The sequence below is a fragment of the Coregonus lavaretus genome (assembly GCF_964263955.1).
Source record: "Coregonus lavaretus genome assembly, chromosome: 4".
Classification (NCBI taxonomy): Eukaryota; Metazoa; Chordata; class Actinopteri; order Salmoniformes; family Salmonidae; genus Coregonus; species Coregonus lavaretus.
The window spans coordinates 72,537,050-72,558,102 of record NC_139991.1 but is presented as its reverse complement, the minus strand read 5'-3'; the positions used below and the strand labels follow the sequence as shown (position 1 = coordinate 72,558,102).

The following is a 21,053-nucleotide window of genomic DNA, read 5'->3' as shown; positions in this document are numbered from 1 at the left end:
CACGCTGCACTTCCAATGGGCATCGCTGCTTTTGCAGAAACATTGGCAAACAACGTGTCAATTCGCTATGGAATATACTATACTGATTAACATCTCATTTTAGCGTCAGTGTTAGATCCCCGTTTCAAGACAGAATGGATAATCCGAGATGAGTCTATATGCAACAAATTCGGGGAGATAAAGTAAGGCTGTGGTTTAAGCTAAAAGTGAAATACATGCAGATTTCGTTCCTTTTTTGGAGTGAGCGGGGGCGATTTGAGTGGAGCGCGATGCAAACTGCGTTGAGCGCTGAGCGATAATGAGCGGACTGGCCTGATGTGGCTTTGAGCGGGGGGAGCGGAGGGGTGAACAACTCCGTGAGCGAGGAGCTGAGATTCTCACCGCTCCACTCCGCTCATATGCTCTGCTTCGGCATGCAAGTTCCTCCCCTTTTTCCTCCAAACATATCGATGGTCATTATGGCCAAACAGTTCTATTTTTGTTTCATCAGACCAGAGGACGTTTCTCCAAAAAGTAAGATCTTTGTCCCCATGTGCAGTTGCAAACCGTAGTCTGGCTTTCTTATGGCGGTTTTGGAGCAGTGGCTTCTTCCTTGCTGAGTGGCCTTTCAGGTTATGTAAATATAGGACTTGTTTTACTGTGGATATAGATACTTTTGGCTGATTTCTTTAGATTTTCCTATGATGTCAAGCAAAGAGGCACTGAGTTTGAAGGTAGGCCTTGAAATACATCATTTACATTTACATAATTTAGCAGACGCTCTTATCCAGAGCGACTTACAAATTGATCCACAGGTACACCTCCAATTGAGTCAAATTATGTCAATTAGCCTATCAGAAGCTTCTAAAGCCATGACATCATTTTCTGGAACGTTCCAAGCTGTTTAAAGGCACAGTCAACTTAGTGTATGTAAATTTCTGACCCACTGGAATTGTGATACAGTGAATTATAAGTGAAATAATCTGTCTGTAAACAATTGTCGGAAAAATTACTTGTCATGCACAAAGTAGATGTCCTAACCGACTTGCCAAAACTATAGTTTGTTAACAAGAAATGTGTGGAATGGTTGAAAAACAAGTTTTATTGACTCCAACCGAAGTGTATGTAAACTTCCGACTTCAACTGTATATGTGTGTCCTCAATTTGCAGGGGGCAGCCAAGCTTGTCACTCAGACAGAATGCGCATTAGTGTTTCAAATTTTTTCCCCCTACCCTTGCCCCACTTGTTAGATATTATGCACATTGACAGCTTGATAGCAAACGTCCTCACCATGTGATTTTTTTTTATAGTAGCAGGCAGCAGCAATCTAAATGGTCAGACTGAAAACATGCGAGGGAAAGGTGATCGGGTGAAATTATGAAGCGAGAGAACGGAGAAATACAGCTTCACTCTATCCAATCAGAGCAGCAGGATCAACATACAGCCCGCCCTTCTCTTTACAGACAGGCGAACTAGCCAGTTGAGTTATTTAGACCACGCACATGATTGACTCAAAGGATAGTACAGTATGGTTTAGAAACTCTGTGACTGACACATGAGAAACATGCTTGCTGGCACCCGGAAAAATATTTGTTTTTACGACTACTCGGCACACCCCTACTCTATAACAATAAACTATATCAATTTGTGTACTGTAATTCATATTCTGTATTAAACAAAATATAACATTCGTATAGTACAAATGCAAAGTAAGACTATCTGTGATTTACAACAGAGTTTAGAGAACTATACAAACTACAGGTTATTTAGAAGTAGAAAGGAACCATCATTTAGTGTTTCACCAGAATGCACACACCAAAGGATTTCTAAAATGTTATCTGGCTCATCTTGAACTGCTGTTAATCTGTTTCTACCTTCTACAGACTATGCACACAATGTCAGCATGTCAGATACGGAGTTTGGAACCAACGGGTCAGAAAGAGGTGAGACTCGTTCTTCATGTGTAATTTATGTATCACTATCCAACCTCACATCAAGCCTTTATTTGTATTACTTTATTGTTCCTATTTTGATAGTGCAACTGCAGCATGGTCGGATAGCAGATTACTCTAGTTCACTCCTCTCTCGTATAGACTGCTATGGTTCTCTCCTCTTTCTCATAGACTGCTCTGGTTCTCTCCTCTCAGACTGCTCTGGTTCTCTCCTCTCAGACTGCTCTGGTTCTCTCCTCTCTCTCTCTCATAGACTGCTCTGGTTCTCTCCTCTCTCCCATAGACTGCTCTGGTTCTCTCCTCTCTCTCATGGACTGCTCTGGTTCTCTCCTCTCTCTCATGGACTGCTCTGGTTCTCTCCTCTCTCATGGACTGCTCTGGTTCTCTCCTCTCTCTCATGGACTGCTCTGGTTCTCTCCTCTCTCTCATGGACTGCTCTGGTTCTCTCCTCTCTCTCAGACTGCTCTGGTTCTCTCCTCTCTCTCATAGACTGCTCTGGTTCTCTCCTCTCTCCCATAGACTGCTCTGGTTCTCTCCTCTCTCCCATAGACTGAGTCATGTAAATGACTGCCGCACACTGTGTGTATACTTGCAAAACAAACAACTTTTCACTTTCGTTTTTGAATCTTCTACGCATCTGTCTAGGTGTTCCATCACAATACGTTCAGATGTGCAAGTGTTTAGTTCTATAGTCACCATCCTCTAGCCTGGTACCAGATCTGGTTGTGCTTTTGCCAACTATTGTCATTGTCAAGCTAAACTCCTGTCCTAAACTACCACACCCTCCTCTTGTCCTAAACTACCACACCCTCCTCTTGTCCTAAACTACCACACCCTCCTACTGTCCTAAACTACCACACCCTCCTCTTGTCCTAAACTACCACACCCTCCTCCTGTCCTAAACTACCACACCCTCCTCCTGTCCTAAACTACCACACCCTCCTCTTGTCCTAAACTACCACACCCTCCTCTTGTCCTAAACTACCACACCCTCCTCCTGTCCTAAACTACCACACCCTCCTCCTGTCCTAAACTACCACACCCTCCTCCTGTCCTAAACTACATTTACATTTACGTCATTTAGCAGACGCTCTTATCCAGAGTGACTTACCACACCCTCCTCTTGTCCTAAACTACCACACCCTCCTCTTGTCCTAAACTACCACACCCTCCTCTTGTCCTAAACTACCACACCCTCCTATTGTCCTAAACTACCACACCCTCCTCCTGTCCTAAATAAACTACCACACCCTCCTCTTGTCCTAAACTACCACACCCTCCTCTTGTCCTAAACTACCACACCCTCCTCTTGTCCTAAACTACCACACCCTCCTCTTGTCCTAAACTACCACACCCTCCTCCTGTCCTAAACTACATTTACATTTACGTCATTTAGCAGACGCTCTTATCCAGAGTGACTTACCACACCCTCCTCTTGTCCTAAACTACCACACCCTCTTCCTGTCCTAAACTGCCTCCCCCGGTGATCTGCCCGTTCCCTAACACCCATCTGCCTCCCCCGGTGATCTGTCCGTTCCCTAACACCCATCTGCCTTCCCCAGTGATCTGTCCGTTCCCTAACACCCATCTGCCTCCCCCGGTGATCTGCCCGTTCCCTAACACCCATCTGCCTTCCCCAGTGATCTGTCCGTTCCCTAACACCCATCTGCCTTCCCCAGTGATCTGTCCGTTCCCTAACACCCATCTGCCTCCCCCGGTGATCTGTCCGTTCCCTAACACCCATCTGCCTTCCCCAGTGATCTGTCCGTTCCCTAACACCCATCTGCCTCCCCCGGTGATCTGCCCGTTCCCTAACACCCATCTGCCTTCCCCAGTGATCTGTCCGTTCCCCGACACGGGGGACCACGGAGGGAACTGCAGCAGCGGCATCAGCGCCCTCTACCTGAGCAGCAGCAACAACAACAACTACTACTACTATGGCAACGACACGTCAGGCACAGCCCTGTTCGACCGCTGGTGGAGCAAGACCAACACCATCCCCTTCTACCTCATCATCCTGCTGCTGCCCCTGCTCAACTTCCGCTCTGCCTCCTTCTTCGCCCGCTTCACCTTCCTGGGTAAGGACTGCCTATCCCACTGTTTCTCAATCCTGGTCAAGGGGACCCAAAAGGGTGCACATTTTAGTTTCCCCCCCCTAGCACTACACACCTGACTCAAATAATCAACTCATCAAACCTTTGATTAGAGGAATCAGGTGTGCCACGGCAAAAACACAAATTTTCACCAGGACCCTAATTAAGAGCTGGTCTATGCTAATTGAAGCTAAGTCTCAGTTCTCTTGCACTTTCTCTTTCATGGTTTAAAAGCATTGGTTAGGTGTAAGCATTAGTTGGAGTGAGTTTCTACCAAGGGAGTGTTCAACTGCACACTTTGGGAGAAAAGTAGAGAATCTATGCATTTTATAAATTCATTATTTATGTTTGAGGAGCTATTATGGATTTTTCCCAATTTTAAATTGTCTAGCTACCGTTAATGAAAGCTCAGTTCAATGATATCACCTTTTTTGCTATGGCTAGTGAAAATAGAAGTCATTTTGCTCATGATTGTCAATGAGGCATGCAAACAATAGCTTGACTCTGAAAAAGCAGTCAGCTTTTTGTTAAAGTGAGGTAAATGGGTTGACATGAGTCATTGTTTGGTGACGTGCTATGTGTTTCTGTTTCTGGCTGCCCTGTACGACTACTGTTGCCTCATTGATCTCTATTGATTCCCCCCCCAGGCACCATATCTGTGGTCTACCTGATCATCCTGGTCACACTGAAGGCTATTCGTCTGGGCTTTCACCTGGAGTTCCACTGGTTAGATTCCACTCATTTCTACGTCCCAGGTAAATTATGATGATGACTACGATTTCATTGTTTACAAGAAAGGTGGCAATGGTGATTATGATGATGTCATTGTTTACAAATAGGTGGCGATAATGATGAGTCACGATGACGTAATTGTTTACGATGAGGCGGCCCAGTGATTTTCCACAACTTTGACCCCAAAATACCTTGGATAAGCTCCGCCCATTAAACAACAATGCTATCTTAATCAGTGTTTGCAGACAGTTGGGGGCCTTTTCCTGTTCAATTTGTATGTCTGGGGAGATTGATCCCTTAGTTTGGGGTCAGGCCTTTACAAATCAATATGATAACATGTCAAGTTTTTTTGAGGACTATGACAGACCCCAAGAGACTGACATACTCCTTATTTGCTCAAAGTTAAAATTATGCAACTAACTTGGTAACGTGTGTGTGTCCACCCCCCAGAGTTCAGGCTGCTGTTCCCTCAGCTGACTGGTGTTCTCACCCTGGCCTTCTTTATCCACAACTGCATCATCACCTTGATGAAGAGCAACAAGCACCAGGAGAACAACGTGAGTTAGTTGGCCACGTTAGCGGTTATGCCTCCATTACACCAGGAGAACAATGTGCCTTAGTTGGCCACGTTAGCGGTTATGCCTCCATTACACCAGGAGAACAACGTGAGTTAGTTGGCCACGTTAGCGGTTATGCCTCCATTACACCAGGAGAACAACGTGAGTTAGTTGGCCAGTCAATGGACTGGCACCCACATACCTTACTGACCCCCTGCACCCCTACACTCCCACCTGTTCACTGCGCTCCTCTGACACTGGCTTCTTCACCATCCCTCGCACCAGGCTCCACTCCATGGGAGACCAGGCTTTTAGCAGTGCAGCTCCCCAACTCAGGAACTCCCTCCCTCTCCATGTCAGAACCTCACCATCCATACACATATTCTAGTCCACACTAACACATCTCTTCACACAGTTACCCGGATTCTCTGTTGTCTTAGCTTTTATCCTCTGTCGAGTTCACTTCCCTGGTCATCATGTTTAGTGTTCTCCATGGTTAGTCTGTCATCATGTTTAGTGTTCTCCATGGTCAGTCTGTCATCATGTTTAGTGTTCTCCATGGTCAGTCTGTCATCATGTTTAGTGTTCTCCATGGTTAGTCTGACATCATGTTTAGTGTTCTCCATGGTTAGTCTGTCCTTATGTTTAGTGTTCTCCATGGTTAGTCTGTCATCATGTTTAGTGTTCTCCATGGTCAGTCTGTCATCATGTTTAGTGTTCTCCATGGTCAGTCTGTCATCATGTTTAGTGTTCTCCATGGTTAGTCTGTCATCATGTTTAGTGTTCTCCATGGTTAGTCTGTCATCATGTTTAGTGTTCTCCATGGTTAGTCTGTCATCATGTTTAGTGTTCTCCATGGTTAGTCTGTCATCATGTTTAGTGTTCTCCATGGTCAGTCTGTCATCATGTTTAGTGTTCTCCATGGTTAGTCTGTCATCATGTTTAGTGTTCTCCATGGTTAGTCTGTCATCATGTTTAGTGTTCTCCATGGTCAGTCTGTCATCATGTTTAGTGTTCTCCATGGTCAGTCTGTCATCATGTTTAGTGTTCTCCATGGTCAGTCTGTCATCATGTTTAGTGTTCTCCATGGTTAGTCTGTCATCATGTTTAGTGTTCTCCATGGTCAGTCTGTCATCATGTTTAGTGTTCTCCATGGTTAGTCTGTCATCATGTTTAGTGTTCTCCATGGTTAGTCTGTCATCATGTTTAGTGTTCTCCATGGTCAGTCTGTCATCATGTTTAGTGTTCTCCATGGTTAGTCTGTCATCATGTTTAGTGTTCTCCATGGTTAGTCTGTCATCATGTTTAGTGTTCTCCATGGTTAGTCTGTCATCATGTTTAGTATTCTCCATGGTTAGTCTGTCATCATGTTTAGTGTTCTCCATGGTTAGTCTGTCATGTTTAGTGTTCTCCATGGTCAGTCTGTCATCATGTTTAATGTTCTCCATGGTTAGTCTGTCATCATGTTTAGTGTTCTCCATGGTTAGTCTGTCATCATGTTTAGTGTTCTCCATGGTCAGTCTGTCATCATGTTTAGTGTTCTCCATGGTTAGTCTGTCATCATGTTTAGTGTTCTCCATGGTTAGTCTGTCATCATGTTTAGTGTTCTCCATGGTTAGTCTGTCACTACTTTTCTCCAACTGCCGAACCCCATTACCTTCAGTTTGAGGCTGCTGGTGTTATGTATGACTAACCATTAACGTTTGACAACACAGATTCTTACCAAACATTTTTTGCTGGAACTATTAATATTTTTACCGTGTCAGGGCATTTTGTTCTGAAAACCACTGTTGAGACAGGAAGGAAGTGGCTTGTGTCAGAGTTACAGAGTAGACTAAAAGTGCGTCACAAATGGCACCCTATTCCCTGGTGCACTACTTTTGACAAGAGCCCTGTACACTTTTCATTGTTCTATTGTGAAGTCTCTGGCTCCAATCTCTGTTTCCTGTTCCTTTCACATTTTTTGCTTACCCGCATTTTTTGCTTACCCACATTTTTTGCTTACCCAAACCCCACAGTCTACTCAGTCACTAGTCTCACAACCGTTAATGTTTGGAAGCAAACTTTAGACACTTCACGTGGTTGTACTGCCGATTGTGCAATTCCATTACCTGATAAAATAGAGAACAATTGTCTCTTTTGCCAAGCTTTGAACTCTGGTGAGCGTGACTACATATTAGCATAACCTGGTCACCAACAGTGCTGTGAAGAACAACCTATTTGACCGTGGTTTTGTTGCCCTTGAGCAAGGCACTTAACCCCTAACCTACTTAGCTCTGCGGCTGACCATGTGCTGCACCCAGCCTGTTGTGTGCGACAGTTTCCTCTGTAATAAAGATCTATTCCAACTACTGTGTCGATTCTGTTCTATCATGAAATAAACAATGTTGTGTTGTGGTTTCAGGTGCGGGACTTGTCTGTGGCCTACCTACTGGTGGGACTGACGTACCTATACGTGGGAGTGTTGATCTTTGCTGCGTTCCCCTCCCCTCCTCTGTCAAAAGACTGCATTGAACCAGTAAGGCTTTCACTTCACTTTTGAAGAGAGAGGGTTTTATTTACATCCAAAATAACAGGAGCTGGACAAAAATAATCTCCAAGACACGGAGAAGAGCAGAGTGGATATTCCCCTCTTATTTGACTTGACCTCTAGCAATTATGTCTAACTCTCATGTCTACACTATATATACAAAAGAATGTGGACACCCCTTCAAATTAGTGGATTCAGCTATTTCAGTCACACACGTTGCTGACCGGTGTATAAAATCGAGCATAGACAAACATTGGCAGTAGAATGGCCTTACTGAAGAGCTCAGTGACTTTCAACGTGAGACCGTCAATTACTGCCCTGCTAGAGCTGCCCCGGTCAACTGTAAGTGCTGTTATTGTGAAGTGGAAACGTCTAGGTGCTGTAGCTCAACTGGTAGAGCACGGCGCTTGTAACGCCAGGGTAGTGGGTTCGATCCCCGGGACCACCCATACACAAAAATGTATGCACGCATGACTGTAAGTCGCTTTGGATAAAAGCGTCTGCTAAATGGCATATTATTATTATTATTATTATTATTATTATTATTATTATTATTATTATATTATTAACAACGGCTCAGCCGCGAAGTGGTAGGCCACACAAGCTCACAGAACGTGACTGCAAGTGCTGAAGCGTGTAGCAACACTCGCTACCGAGGTCCAAACTGCCTCTGGAAGTAACGTCAGCACAATAACTGTTAGTCGGGAGCTTCATGAAATGGGTTTCCATGGCCGAGCAGCCGCACACAAGCCTAAGATCACCATGCGCAATGCCAAGCGTCGGCTGTAGTGGTGTCAAGCTCGCTGCCATTGGACTCTGGAAACACGGTCTCTGGAGTGATGAATCACGCTTCACCATCTGGCAGTCTGACGGACGAATCTGGGTTTGGCGGATGCCAGGGGAACGCTACCTGCCTGAATGCATAGTGCCAACTGTAAAGTTTGGTGGAGGAATAATGGTCTGGGGCTGTTTTTTTATGGTTTGGGCTAGGCCCCTTAGTTCCAGTGAAGGGAAATCTTAACACTACAACATACAATGACATTCAAGACGATTCTATGTCTCCAACTTTGTAGCAACAGTTTGGGGCCCTTTCCTGTTTCAGCATGACAATGTCCCCATGCACAAAGCGAGGTCCATACAGAAATGGTTTGTCGAGATCGGTGTGGAAGAACTTGACTGGCCTGCATAGAGCCCTGACCTCAACCCCATCAAACACCTTTGGGATGAATTGGAACGCCGACTGCGAGCCAGACCTAATCGCCCAACATCAGTGCCAGACCTCACTAATGCTCTTGTGGCTGAATGGAAGCAAGTCCCTGCAGCAATGTACCAACATCTAGTGCAGGGTTCTTCAATTCCGGTCCCGGAGGGCCCGAAACACCTCTGTTTTTCATCCTCTCCTTCTAATCAGGGGCTAATTCAGACCTGGGACACCAGGTGAGTGCAATTAACTACCAGGTAGAAATAAAAAACAGAAGTGTTTCGGCCCTCCAGGACCGGAATTGAAGAACCCTGATCTAGTGAAAAGCCTTCCCAGAAGAGTGGATGCTGTTATAGCAGCAAAGGGGGGACCAACTCCATATTAATGCCCATGATTTTGGAATGAGCTATTCGGCGAGCAGGTGTCCACATACTTTTGGTCATGTAGTGTATCTGAGTTGGCACCAGGGTGGTTTCCCCTAGGTACAGGTCTAGGATCAGCTTCCCCTCCCCCAATCCTAACCTTAACCATTAGTGGGGAAAAGGCCAAATGGAACAGAGATCAGCATCTAGGGGCAACTTTACCCTACTCCTTTAAGTTAGGCGTTATGAAATGACAGTTGCCACCCTTCTGACATCTTGTCTTGTCTGTTTCTTGCAGAACTTCCTGGATAACTTCCCCAGCAGTGACGTGCTGGTGTTTGTGGCACGGACCTGCCTGCTTTTCCAGATGACCACCGTCTACCCCCTGCTGGGCTACCTGGTGCGCGTCCAGGTGATGAGCCAGGTCTTCGGGAAACACTACCCCAGGTAGCGACTGCCGCTGCCCCTAGCCTTGTCACGTAGTGTATGTGCTACTCGTGGTTGGAAACAGCTGAAGGGTTTTATTATGCCTCAAATATCAATGTCCCCAAAACCGCTGCAGATTAGTAGCAGTGCACGGAGGGGGTTGTATGTGTGTCTGTTTTACTGTCCTCAAGTTTGCTGTCACAGAATGCTCATCAGCATTTCTTCTTCTTTCCCTACTGTCACTTTGCTTGGTAGATATTATGCACATTGATGGCTTGCTAGCAAACGTCCTCGCCTATGGGTTTATCATAGTAGCAGGCTAACAGAAGGCAGCAGCAATCTGAATGATCAGACCCAAACATGCGATGACGAGTGATCGGGGGGGGGGAATGTGAAGCTAGAGACTGCTTCACGCTATCCAATCAGAGCATCAGGATCAAAGTACAGCCCGCCCTTCTCTTTACAGACAGGCAAACTTGCCAGTTGAGTTATTTAGAACACGGTGCGCCTCCCCTGAGGTGGAGGAGGACAACACGTTGTTGGCAGCAGTAGCTGCTTTCTTGGTGTTCACAATTCTTCATCATTATTACACTATTGTTCTGAATTCAATCACCTTCACCTTCCTCATCGTCATCATTCAGTTCATTCAAATGTAATTGTAAAGTCACGCGCACAATTATCAGTTTCTGTCAGCCGTTCCTCTATTGACAGCATTCATTCAGTGAGGAGAGAGATATTCGCGTATGGGTACCAACGCCCAGCTGCCCGTTTGTCTTGGCACCTTAATAGGGATGTAATGATTCACCAATATGTCCGATTCAAATATTTAAGAGTTGACTGCATCGGTCCAAATGTAGCATGCATCGGGTCAGACAATCGATTCAAACGTTACGAATCGCCGATCCACTCAAATGTTTTGCTGATATTACTTTACGAAAATACCTTTTTATCTTCTGTGACGTCCTCTCCTTCAGTGTCGAACTAAACATGTAACTGTGTTGACAGTCATTGATCTACAAGTCGTTTTTATATGCCAAACAACCCTAGGGAATATCAGTATCCTAGTCAAACTGTGCACTGTTCCCAGCGACGCACGCTGACCAACGAGGTAGGCGGCCTGTTCCTGATCTTGCACATCTGCATGGCACCTTCAGCATTCAACTGCTGAAATGGCTTGCTAGATATTAGGCTTTATTAATTGAGTGACAACTTTTGTAATTTGCCCGGTTATTATTATCTATGCGCTGTTGAAAATAAGTGTTTTACAGGAATGAAAGTAAATGAGTGAATACCAAAAATTAGGAACACCTTCCTAATAATGAGTTGCACCCCCCCCTTTTTGCCCTAGAACAGCCTTAATTCGTCGGGGCGTGGACTCTACAAGGTGTCGAAAGCGTTCCACAGGGATGCTGGCCCATGTTGACTCCAATGCTTCCCACAGTTGTGTCAAGTTGGCTTGATGTCCTTTGGTTGATGGACCATTCTCGATACGCACGGGAAAAACCCAGCAGCTAATTTACTGATGTCTCCATTAGAAGAGGGGTCAGTCTTGTGTGTTGAAGCTTTGATGGTTAAAACAAGCTTTCTACAAAATGTTACAATTCTTAATCTCTTTATCCCCTAGTTTCTTCCACGTTTTCACTCTGAACATTTTCATCGTTGGCACTGGTGTCTGCATGGCGAAGTATTACCCCAACATCGGCTCCATTATAAGGTAAGACGGCTGCTAAGCTATGGAAATTAGAAAGATGTTTGTTGATAAAGAGAACCAAAAACAAGGTGTTCCTTTCAAATGGAAAATAAAAATGTAGGGCCAAATCCTTGAGATATCGGTATTCAAATTATCCTGCAAATCCCCCCATTAACATTAATGTAAGATTGACACCAACATTTTACTTTAAACACACTTTTGGCCCAGTGTCTCACAGTAAAAATAACGCACCCTCTTTGAACTGAATTGAATTCACCCTCGCTTGCCCAGCCCATATAGATCATCCGTCCTCTCTCTGTTTCTCCTCCCAGGTACTCGGGGGCAACGTGTGGCCTGGCCCTGGTTTTTGTCTTCCCCTCCCTGGTCCACATGATCTCCCAGAAGCGTAGAGGGGAGCTCAGCTGGCCCTCGGCCATCTTCCACAGCCTCCTCATTGTCCTGGGCGTGGCCAATGTGGCAGGACAGTTCTTCATGTAGTTATGCCACTAGTTGGTTGGTCGGTCCCTCAATGAACCAGGGTCGTGTTCATTAGTCACCAAACAGAAGAAAATGGACAGAAACAGGGAGGTGGGACTACTTGGACTTGTCCAATGAGAAATGCTCATTTTAGTTTTCCGATGCAAAATGTTTCAAAAACCTTTTTCTGGTGAGTGCACTGATGATTACGACCCTGCACAAGCCTTTTGTATACATGGAGACTGCATCCAGTGGTCAACTCTTATAGTCTGGTCTGCACAGGTAGCAGTCTCTGGGGAATCCAAGCTGGTGTCTTTAACTGCATGTTCTCTTCTTTTAGTGGGAGTTTCACGTCAATTTTGATTATGCTTATTTTTTCACTATTAACTCTTTTTGGATATTTACGGTAGTTTTGCACCCTCCACAAACCTATTAACACTAATCATTTTCACCGTTTTTTTTTTTTTAAGGGCATTGACTTTCCCCTCAGAACTATCCTCCTTCAACATGATAGTGCAGAAATACGTTTTAGGTTATTTTATCTTGATTTAATTATTATTTGGTTTATTTCGTAGTTCAATAGGACGGAGCTAGTCTTGCACAGCCTTGTTCACATATGCTGTTCTGATAAAGTGGAAATAACGAAATATCAGTTAAAAGGTTTATTTATTTTTTGGGTTTCCATTGTAATTTGAACGATTAAGCACTATTCAAATCAGCGCAAAATACATTCATATTTAATTTTGTTTAAATGCAATTAATATGTATAACATAATTGAAGCATCCCAATTTAATAATGGATTAGAAATAATGTGTGCATAGCTTGCTTCAAAGTAGAACAGTGCAACGGCCAGAAGTCTGTGGGAGAGTTATCAATGGATAATCATGTGATCACAGACATTCTGCAGCATAATTCCCCAGAGAGTGAAGCATTTGACTGACCAATGTTACTAAATGATTCCCTTAAACCCCCCCCCCCCTCCCTCCCTCAGGGGAAATGCACAAATCATGTCCTGTATTCATTGTATCTTAAAAAAACACACAAAAAAAACATCTGGATGGAATTGTTAGAAGTAAAAGCAGGGAAATTATATTGTGGTTTCCGTTTTTGGCCTTTTGAATTTTCTTGGCCCATGTAGATCATTGGGTGGGATTAGGGGGTTCATATTTGTTCCCTGGCTCTTAAAGGAAAATACCACTCCAACTATTTTCATATTTGTTTTATACAGTCCCATAATGTTTCGCATGTCAGCAATCAAGTTTAAGATATAGAACTTTCAAAATAATTTGCCATCTTAAAACGCATCATACTTCGACACTTCCTGTATTTAAAAAAATTCTATCTCTTAAACTTGATTGCTGACATGCAAAACATTTTGTGACTGAATCAACAGTGGACTAACGAAAACAAATATGAAAAGTTGGAGTGGTATTTTCCTTAAATGTATTACGTTGTTATTGTAAGGAGTAGGGTAAAGTTGCCCCGAGACACTGATCTTGGGCCAGTTTTGTATTTTCCCCATTAATGGTTAAGGTTAGGATTGGGGAAGGGGAAGCTGATCCCAGATCTGTACCAAGGGTAAACCTCACTCCAGAGTGTTATTGTAACATATATATATATATATATATATATAGTACATCTGCCATTTGACAGAATGATGCCATAGTCATTTTGGAGCACCAACAGTATACTTGAACAAATGGAAGCTAACTCTGTTTTGAACAGTTTCTTTTTGTTGTTGCTACATATGGTTCTTAACTTAATTCTTCTGAGAAACTGCACCTTAATGTTGTCGGATGGATAAAGGGATTGTATGGGTGGTGTAATGGAGTGTACGTTCACTAAATGTTGCTCGTGATACAAAAGCAGGCCTCATTCTTCAGTAAGAAAGATGTCAACTACTCCAATTCCAGTTATGGAGTTTAATGGCAATTATATTCACAGGGGTATTTTAGTGTGTGTGTGTGTGGTTGTCTGAAATTACAGAATAAAGAGAGGAATGATTAGTAATTTAAATACAATATCAGGATATAGCAATAAACAATATTACAATGAAGTAACAAACTGCTATTGGAATAGTAAGGTAGAACATCTCCAATCAGTCTAAAATACCTTGCGTGTCCGCAGTTACAACCAAGTAACTGTATACATGTGCTCTATAGAGCTCACCAGCTTGTAGTCCTAAAAATGTTCGTTTGGCCATTCCAAATGGGGAAAGAATAGGGTTTTGGGATGAACGCTCAAAATAAGGTTGCGGTTAACACTGGTTTAGGAGCTCTTATATGTTTTGTTCTACAAAAATGAATTTCCCCATAGGCTTTGGCCAATGAGCCATGGTGGCATTAGTGCCTACAAAAATACGTCATTACTATTGCTCTATATACATATAAGCAATTACTGGGCATGATGCCACCACCTGCAAATCAATTAGCTAGCGAATGGTAAGGCGAAGTCGGGGGAGATGCATCTGCGACAGCCGAAAGTTGGACACTGTGGTTTTCCAACAGCAAGGCTCAGATCAACATGTCAGTGTTGCCATTGTTTAAAAGTTTTTCTTTATAATGTCAAAATAAACATGTCTCCAACCCCCATTTCACACACTCAAACTGAAATCGTGTGTACATTGTACAATCAGTCTGTGAGAGTGCATCAAATATCATATTAAAATGTGTATATATCCACTGTATAATGAATTGTGTCAAAGTTGGTTCCTGTTTCAGTCATGTCTTTGGTCACATTGGCGTGGGGTCAAACAAAAACACCCTGATTGGTTGGTTGGCAATAGAGCCTCCCACAACGCAGGTGATGGCTGCAGGATGAAGTTGGGGAAGAACAACTGCAGAAACGATCCTGGATATTATGGGCTTGTTCAACATTGCAGCCGACAGTGCAGGTGACTGCGGACTGACTGATCTACAAAGAACCTCGCTTCATAAATAACTACTCATTATTTGTAGATCAGTCAGTCGGTCACAATTTACCCATGATACATTACGCTTTTGATCCTCTCGAACACGGCCAATGACGAGATGCTTGTCTCCGCCCTCAATGGGATTCGTTGTCCACAGAGCAGAACGGCGGGCTGTCAATCTCCCGCCTGATCCTCTCTTTGGATTGGTGGATACATGTCGTTATTTGAATACTTTTTTGAATATTTTATGTGCGGTGTTGACGTCAACCGTCTGTATTCAATGGCCTCATGAATATGCATAGACGTCTCGAATTTCAACAGAGACAACTCCGATAGTGTTTTTTCTCCAAGTTGCCAGGTTGTCATGTGCATCACACTTATATCAGTACACTCGTAACCTTAAGCATTATGACACTTCTATTGGATCAAATAAGCCTCGCGTATCAAAATGCCAATACATTTGTATCTTGACTAAATTCGAAAATCATTGTGCCCCTCCATAGAAAAACTCCTCAATTGATTAATAATTATTGATCTGCTTAACGTGGACAGATTTTGGGTGGAGTAAACCCTCTAGCTTCACCTCTCCCTCTCTGACTGCAGTCAAAACTGAATAACCTTCGATCACATGATTTGTCAAGTTTAAATAATGCAAGACACTTTGAAACGCAACTTGACAAAAATGATCTGCTCGAACACGCCCAATAAGTAGACTAGCTAGGTGTGCTAAAGTAGAAAACATCCTAACACAATATACCACAAGGCAACAGTAAACATGTTGTCCATCACGAATGATGCAGCGCCCCCCCTTGGGCCTATCAGTGACAACAATTCAAGCTTAAACGGGACAGGAGATATGCTTGTTCAAAGTTGGGAATTTCAGTTGATTACCATAGCGCCACCTTTGAGCCCATCAGTGTAATTTTCTAAATGCCAGATCTCTATGCCATGACGCATCATTCACCCAAGTTTAGTCAAAATCGAGCCAGTGGTGTCTGAGATATTGCGTGTGACTAACGTACGGATAAAGATCCATAGTCCCACCTCCGATTTCATCGTGGGGGTCAATAACGATGTTTTAGCCCTCCACCGTGAAAATAGACGAGAAAGAAAAATGACAGAGCCCTCCACGCGACCTCTCCAATCGTTCTAGAGAGACAGAGCCCTCCACTCAGTCTAGAGAGACAGAGCCCTCCACGCGACCTCTCCAATTCATCTAGAGAGACAGAGCCCTCCACGTGACCTCTCCAATTCGTCTAGAGAGACAGAGCCCTCCACTCAGTCTAGAGAGACAGAGCCCTCCACGCGACCTCTCCAAATCGGTCTAGAGAGACAGAGCCCTCCACGCGACCTCTCCAAATCGGTCTAGAGAGACAGAGCCCTCCACGCGACCTCTCCAATCAGTCTAGAGAGACAGAGCCCTCCACGTGACCTCTCCAAATCGGTCTAGAGAGACAGAGCCCTCCACGCGACCTCTCCAAATCGGTCTAGAGAGACAGAGCCCTCCACGCGACCTCTCCAATCAGTCTAGAGAGACAGAGCCCTCCACGCGACCTCTCCAAATCGGTCTAGAGAGACAGAGCCCTCCACGCGACCTCTCCAATCAGTCTAGAGAGACAGAGCCCTCCACGTGACCTCTCCAAATCGGTCTAGAGAGACAGAGCCCTCCACGCGACCTCTCCAAATCGGTCTAGAGAGACAGAGCCCTCCACGCGACCTCTCCAATTCGTCTAGAGAGACAAAGCCCTCCACGCGACCTCTCCAATTCGTCTAGAGAGACAAAGCCCTCCACGTGACCTCTCCAATTCGTCTAGAGAGACAGAGCCCTCCACGTGACCTCTCCAATTCGTCTAGAGAGACAAAGCCCTCCACGTGACCTCTCCAATTCGTCTAGAGAGACAGAGCCCTCCACGTGACCTCTCCAATTCGTCTAGAGAGACAGAGCCCTCCACGTGACCTCTCCAAATCGGTCTAGAGAGACAGAGCCCTCCACGCGACCTCTCCAATCAGTCTAGAGAGACAGAGCCCTCCACGTGACCTCTCCAAATCGGTCTAGAGAGACAGAGCCCTCCACGTGACCTCTCCAAATCGGTCTAGAGAGACAGAGCCCTCCACGTGACCTCTCCGATCAGTCTAGAGAGACAGAGCCCTCCACGCGACCTCTCCAATTCGTCTAGAGAGACAGAGCCCTCCACGTGACCTCTCCAATTCGTCTACAGAGACAGAGCCCTCCACGTGACCTCTCCGATCAGTCTAGAGCAGGGTTCTTCAACACCGGTCCTGGAGGGCTGAAACACTTCTGTTTTTTATTTCTACCTGGTAGTTAATTGCACTCACCTGGTGTCCCAGGTCTGAATTAGCCCCTGATTAGAAGGAGAGGATGAAAAACAGAGATGTTTCGGCACCTCCGGGACCGGAATTGAAGAACCCTGGTCTAGAGAGACAGAGCCCTCCACGTGACCTCTCCAATCAGTCTAGAGCAGGGGTGTCAAACGTACGGCCCGCAAACGGGTTTAATCCGGCCCGCGAGATGATAAAAATAAAAAAAAGTATAAAAATGCGCTGCAATTTTTCAATAAAATAAACTGCTGTTCCAATTGCGTCTACTGGATGGCGCAATAGCAATTGTGTTAAGCAAGCAAACTGTTTATACCGGGGCAGAGCAAGTAGGTCAAGCACGTGCAGCCAATGAGCTACTTTGTTTTGCCCGCGATATTTATTACGGCTTCTACATTTAACATTATGTGCTTTGGCACCCTCATTGCCCCAATATGTCTCTGTCAAAAAAGAGAAAAGTGGATGCAGAGTGCAGAGTGTTCCAAGAAAAATTGTCATCCTATTTAATCACGGAATTGAATGGGAAAGCTGTATGTTTGGTGTGTTCAGAGCATGTTGCAGTGCTGAAAGAATATAACCTTCGTCGCCACTATGTGAGTCTTCATGCCGACAAATATGACAACTTTCAAGGACAGCGGAGATGAGAGAAGGTGAATGAACTGTTGGCGGGTCTGAAGAAACAGCAGTCTGTGTTTACTCACAGCCGAGACATCAGTGACGCTGCAGTGAAAGCTAGCTACCTCATTGCTAATGAAATCGCAGTGGCTTCAAAACCATTTAGTGAGGGTGAATTTGTAAAAACATGCATGATGAAGGCAGCGGAGATTGTGTGCCCTGAAAAGCGGCAGGCTTTTGTAAATATCAGCCTGACAAGAAACACAGTTGCAGACAGGATTTCCGATCTTTCAGTGGATTTGGACAGCCAGTTGAAGCAAAAAGTAAAGTCATTTATTGCGTTTTCGGTTGCAATTGATGAAAGCACGGACATTACAGATGTTGCACAACTGGCCATTTTTTCATCTGCGGAGTTGATGACACATTGACCGTCACCGAGGAGTTCGTGGAGTTGGTGCCGATGACAGATACAACGACAGCAGCTGATATTTTTACCGCACTCGTCGGCGCGCTGGACAGGGTCGGAGTGGACTGGTCCCGCGCTGTCAGCCTGGCTACAGATGGTGCGCCCTCAATGATCGGGAAAAAAGCAGGCGTTGTGACAAAGTTCAGAGAGAAAGTGCAATCTGCAAATGGAGGACGTGATTTTTTGACTTTTCACTGTATTTTGCACCAGGAGGCTTTGTGTTGCAAGTCATTAAAGATGGATAACGTCATGAAGGTGGTCATCCAAACTGTTAATTTCATCCGATCCAGAAGACTGAATCACCGTCAGTTTGACAGCCTTCTCAGAGAGAAAGACCACATCTATGGCCTGCCATACCACACTGAGGTAAGATGGTTAAGCCGAGGTGCTGTGCTGAGGCGTTTCTTTGATTTACGAGAAGAAATTGAACAGTTCATGGAAGAAAAGGGCAAACCAGTGTTAGAATTTCATTTCGCAGAATGGATGCCGGACCTTGCATTTATGGTGGATGTTACAGAGCACCTGAATAACTTGAACAAACAGCTGCAAGGGCGCAACAAAGTTGTCACGCAGTATTATGACAGCATACGTTCTTTCAAGTTGAAGCTGTCATTGTGGGAGACGCAACTTGCCGGTGGTGATGCAGCTCACTTCCCCTGTCTGAAAAATGTGTGCGCGACCCAACATGTGGCAGACATGAAGCGGTTCAAAGATAAAATAACTGGACTGCTACGGGAGTTTGAGCAACGCTTTCAGATTTATGTTTATATGTTGATGTGCTATTGTTTTTAATTGATTGTATTTTATTTGTATATTTAACCTATTCTTGACTCTGTGGTTCTTGCACTTGTTTGGGGAACAGGATTTCATTATTTTTATCTACATTTCTGCCTGAGAAATGACACCCTGATATAGTTCTGTGATCTGTGATATACTTCTGTGAATCACTGAGGCATTGTGTGTTTGTGTGTTCTTTGTCCTCAGAACTTTCAAATAACTTGAGGTTTTTTATGATTAATAGTGATGTTGTGCTTTTGGACACTGTCCTCAGGCTCCAGCTTTATGTTTATATGTTTTTATGTTGATGTGCTATTGTTTTTAATTGATTTTATTTTATTTGTATATTTAACCTATTCTTGACTCTGTGGTTCTTGCACTTGTTTGGGGAACAGGATTTCATTATTTTTATCTACATTTCTGCCTGAGAAATGACACCCTGATATAGTTCTGTGATCTGTGAAACAGTTCTGTTAATCACTGAGGCATTGTGTGTTTGTGTGTTCTTTTTCTTTAGAATTTTCAAATAAACTTGACGTGTTTTATGATTAATAGTGATGTTATGCTTGTACTATTTTGGACACACTGTCCTCAGGCTCCAGCTTTATGTTGTATGTTGATCGTATTAAAACAAAGAAAACAATCTGAAGTTGTTGTTTTTAAGTTATATATACCATGATTTTTCCGATCCGGCCCACTTGGGAATAGATTTTCCTCCATGTGGCCCCTGAGCTAAAATGAGTTTGACACCCCTGGTCTAGAGAGAGAGAGAGAGCTTGGTGACAGTTTGGTAAGTAAGTTCTGTCTCGTATGACTGCTGGGTGTATCAATGATAATAAAAAAATTAAAAAAAGGGCTACAGTAAACATGTCCCCCACGAATGACGCAGCACACCCCTTGGGCCAATCAGTGTCATTTTGTAAATGCCAGATCTCTATGGCAAGACGCATCATTCACCCAAGTTTTGTCCAAATCGTGCCAATGGTGTCTGAGATATTGCGTGTGACTAACGTGTGTACAGTTGATTACTATAGCGCCCAGCTTGGGCCAATCAGTGTCATTTTGTAAATGATGGATCTCTATGGCAAGACGAAATCATTCACCCAAGTTTCGTAAAAATTGTGCCAATGCTCCCGAGTGGCGCAGCGGTCTAAGGCTTCACTACAGTGCTTGAGGCTTCACTACAGACCCGGGTTCGATCCCGGGCTGTGTCGCAGCCATAAGCAACTGGGAGACCCATGAGGCAGATGTTATTGTCCCATCGCGCTCTAGCGACTCATTGTGGCGGGCGGGGCGCATGCACGCTGACTCGGTCGCCAGGTGTACTGTGTTTCCTCCGACACATTGGTGCGGCTGGCTTCCGTGTTAAGCGAGCAGTGTGTCAAGAAGCAGTGCGGCTTGTCAGGGTCGTGTTACGGAGGACACATGGCTCTCGACTTACGCCTCTCCCGAGTCCGTACAGGAGTTGCAGCGATGGGACAAGACTGCAACTACCAATTGGATATCACGAAAAATATATATTTTTTATCGTGCCAATGGTGTCTGATATATTGCGTGTGACTAACGTGCGTACAGTTGATTACTATAGCGCCCACCTTGGGCCAATCACCATTCAACTGACTACCGAAGTCAGCCTGCAGGCGCCTGGCCCACCTCCCGGTCAAGGCCGGTTGTGACACAGCCTGGGATCGAACCCGGGTCTGTAGTGACGCGTCAAGCACTCGGGAGGCCTAAAGTTTGCATTTTCAATCTCGTTATAGCGAGTCCGAGACAACATGTGTGACTAAAGGACGGACAGAGACATATCCACAGTCCCCTCCCCGATTTCTTCATGGGGGAAAATGAAGGAAACATGCATTATGATAAGGTACTTACTGTTGCATGAACGCACACGTACAACGTTTTATTAATCGGTAAGGAAACAAAAGCCAAGGTGCGCCAGGGGG

General features: G+C 44.6%; 1 protein-coding gene across 2 annotated transcripts in view; it reads left to right on the top strand.

The window, feature by feature from the left end:
* slc38a9 (solute carrier family 38 member 9) overlaps window positions 1-14,684 on the top strand; it is a 47,732-nt gene extending 33,048 nt beyond the window's left edge. For both annotated transcript variants that reach the window (XM_084159997.1, XM_084159998.1), the window contains exons 8-15: window positions 1,864-1,923; window positions 3,768-4,010; window positions 4,673-4,780; window positions 5,208-5,314; window positions 7,719-7,832; window positions 9,706-9,854; window positions 11,458-11,547; window positions 11,856-14,684. In XM_084159997.1, coding sequence (XP_084016123.1) covers window positions 1,864-1,923; window positions 3,768-4,010; window positions 4,673-4,780; window positions 5,208-5,314; window positions 7,719-7,832; window positions 9,706-9,854; window positions 11,458-11,547; window positions 11,856-12,021 — 1,037 coding nt within the window. In that variant the 3' untranslated portion in view covers window positions 12,022-14,684. The remainder of the gene's footprint in view (window positions 1-1,863; window positions 1,924-3,767; window positions 4,011-4,672; window positions 4,781-5,207; window positions 5,315-7,718; window positions 7,833-9,705; window positions 9,855-11,457; window positions 11,548-11,855) is intronic.
* The last annotated feature ends 6,369 nt before the right edge of the window (window positions 14,685-21,053 follow it).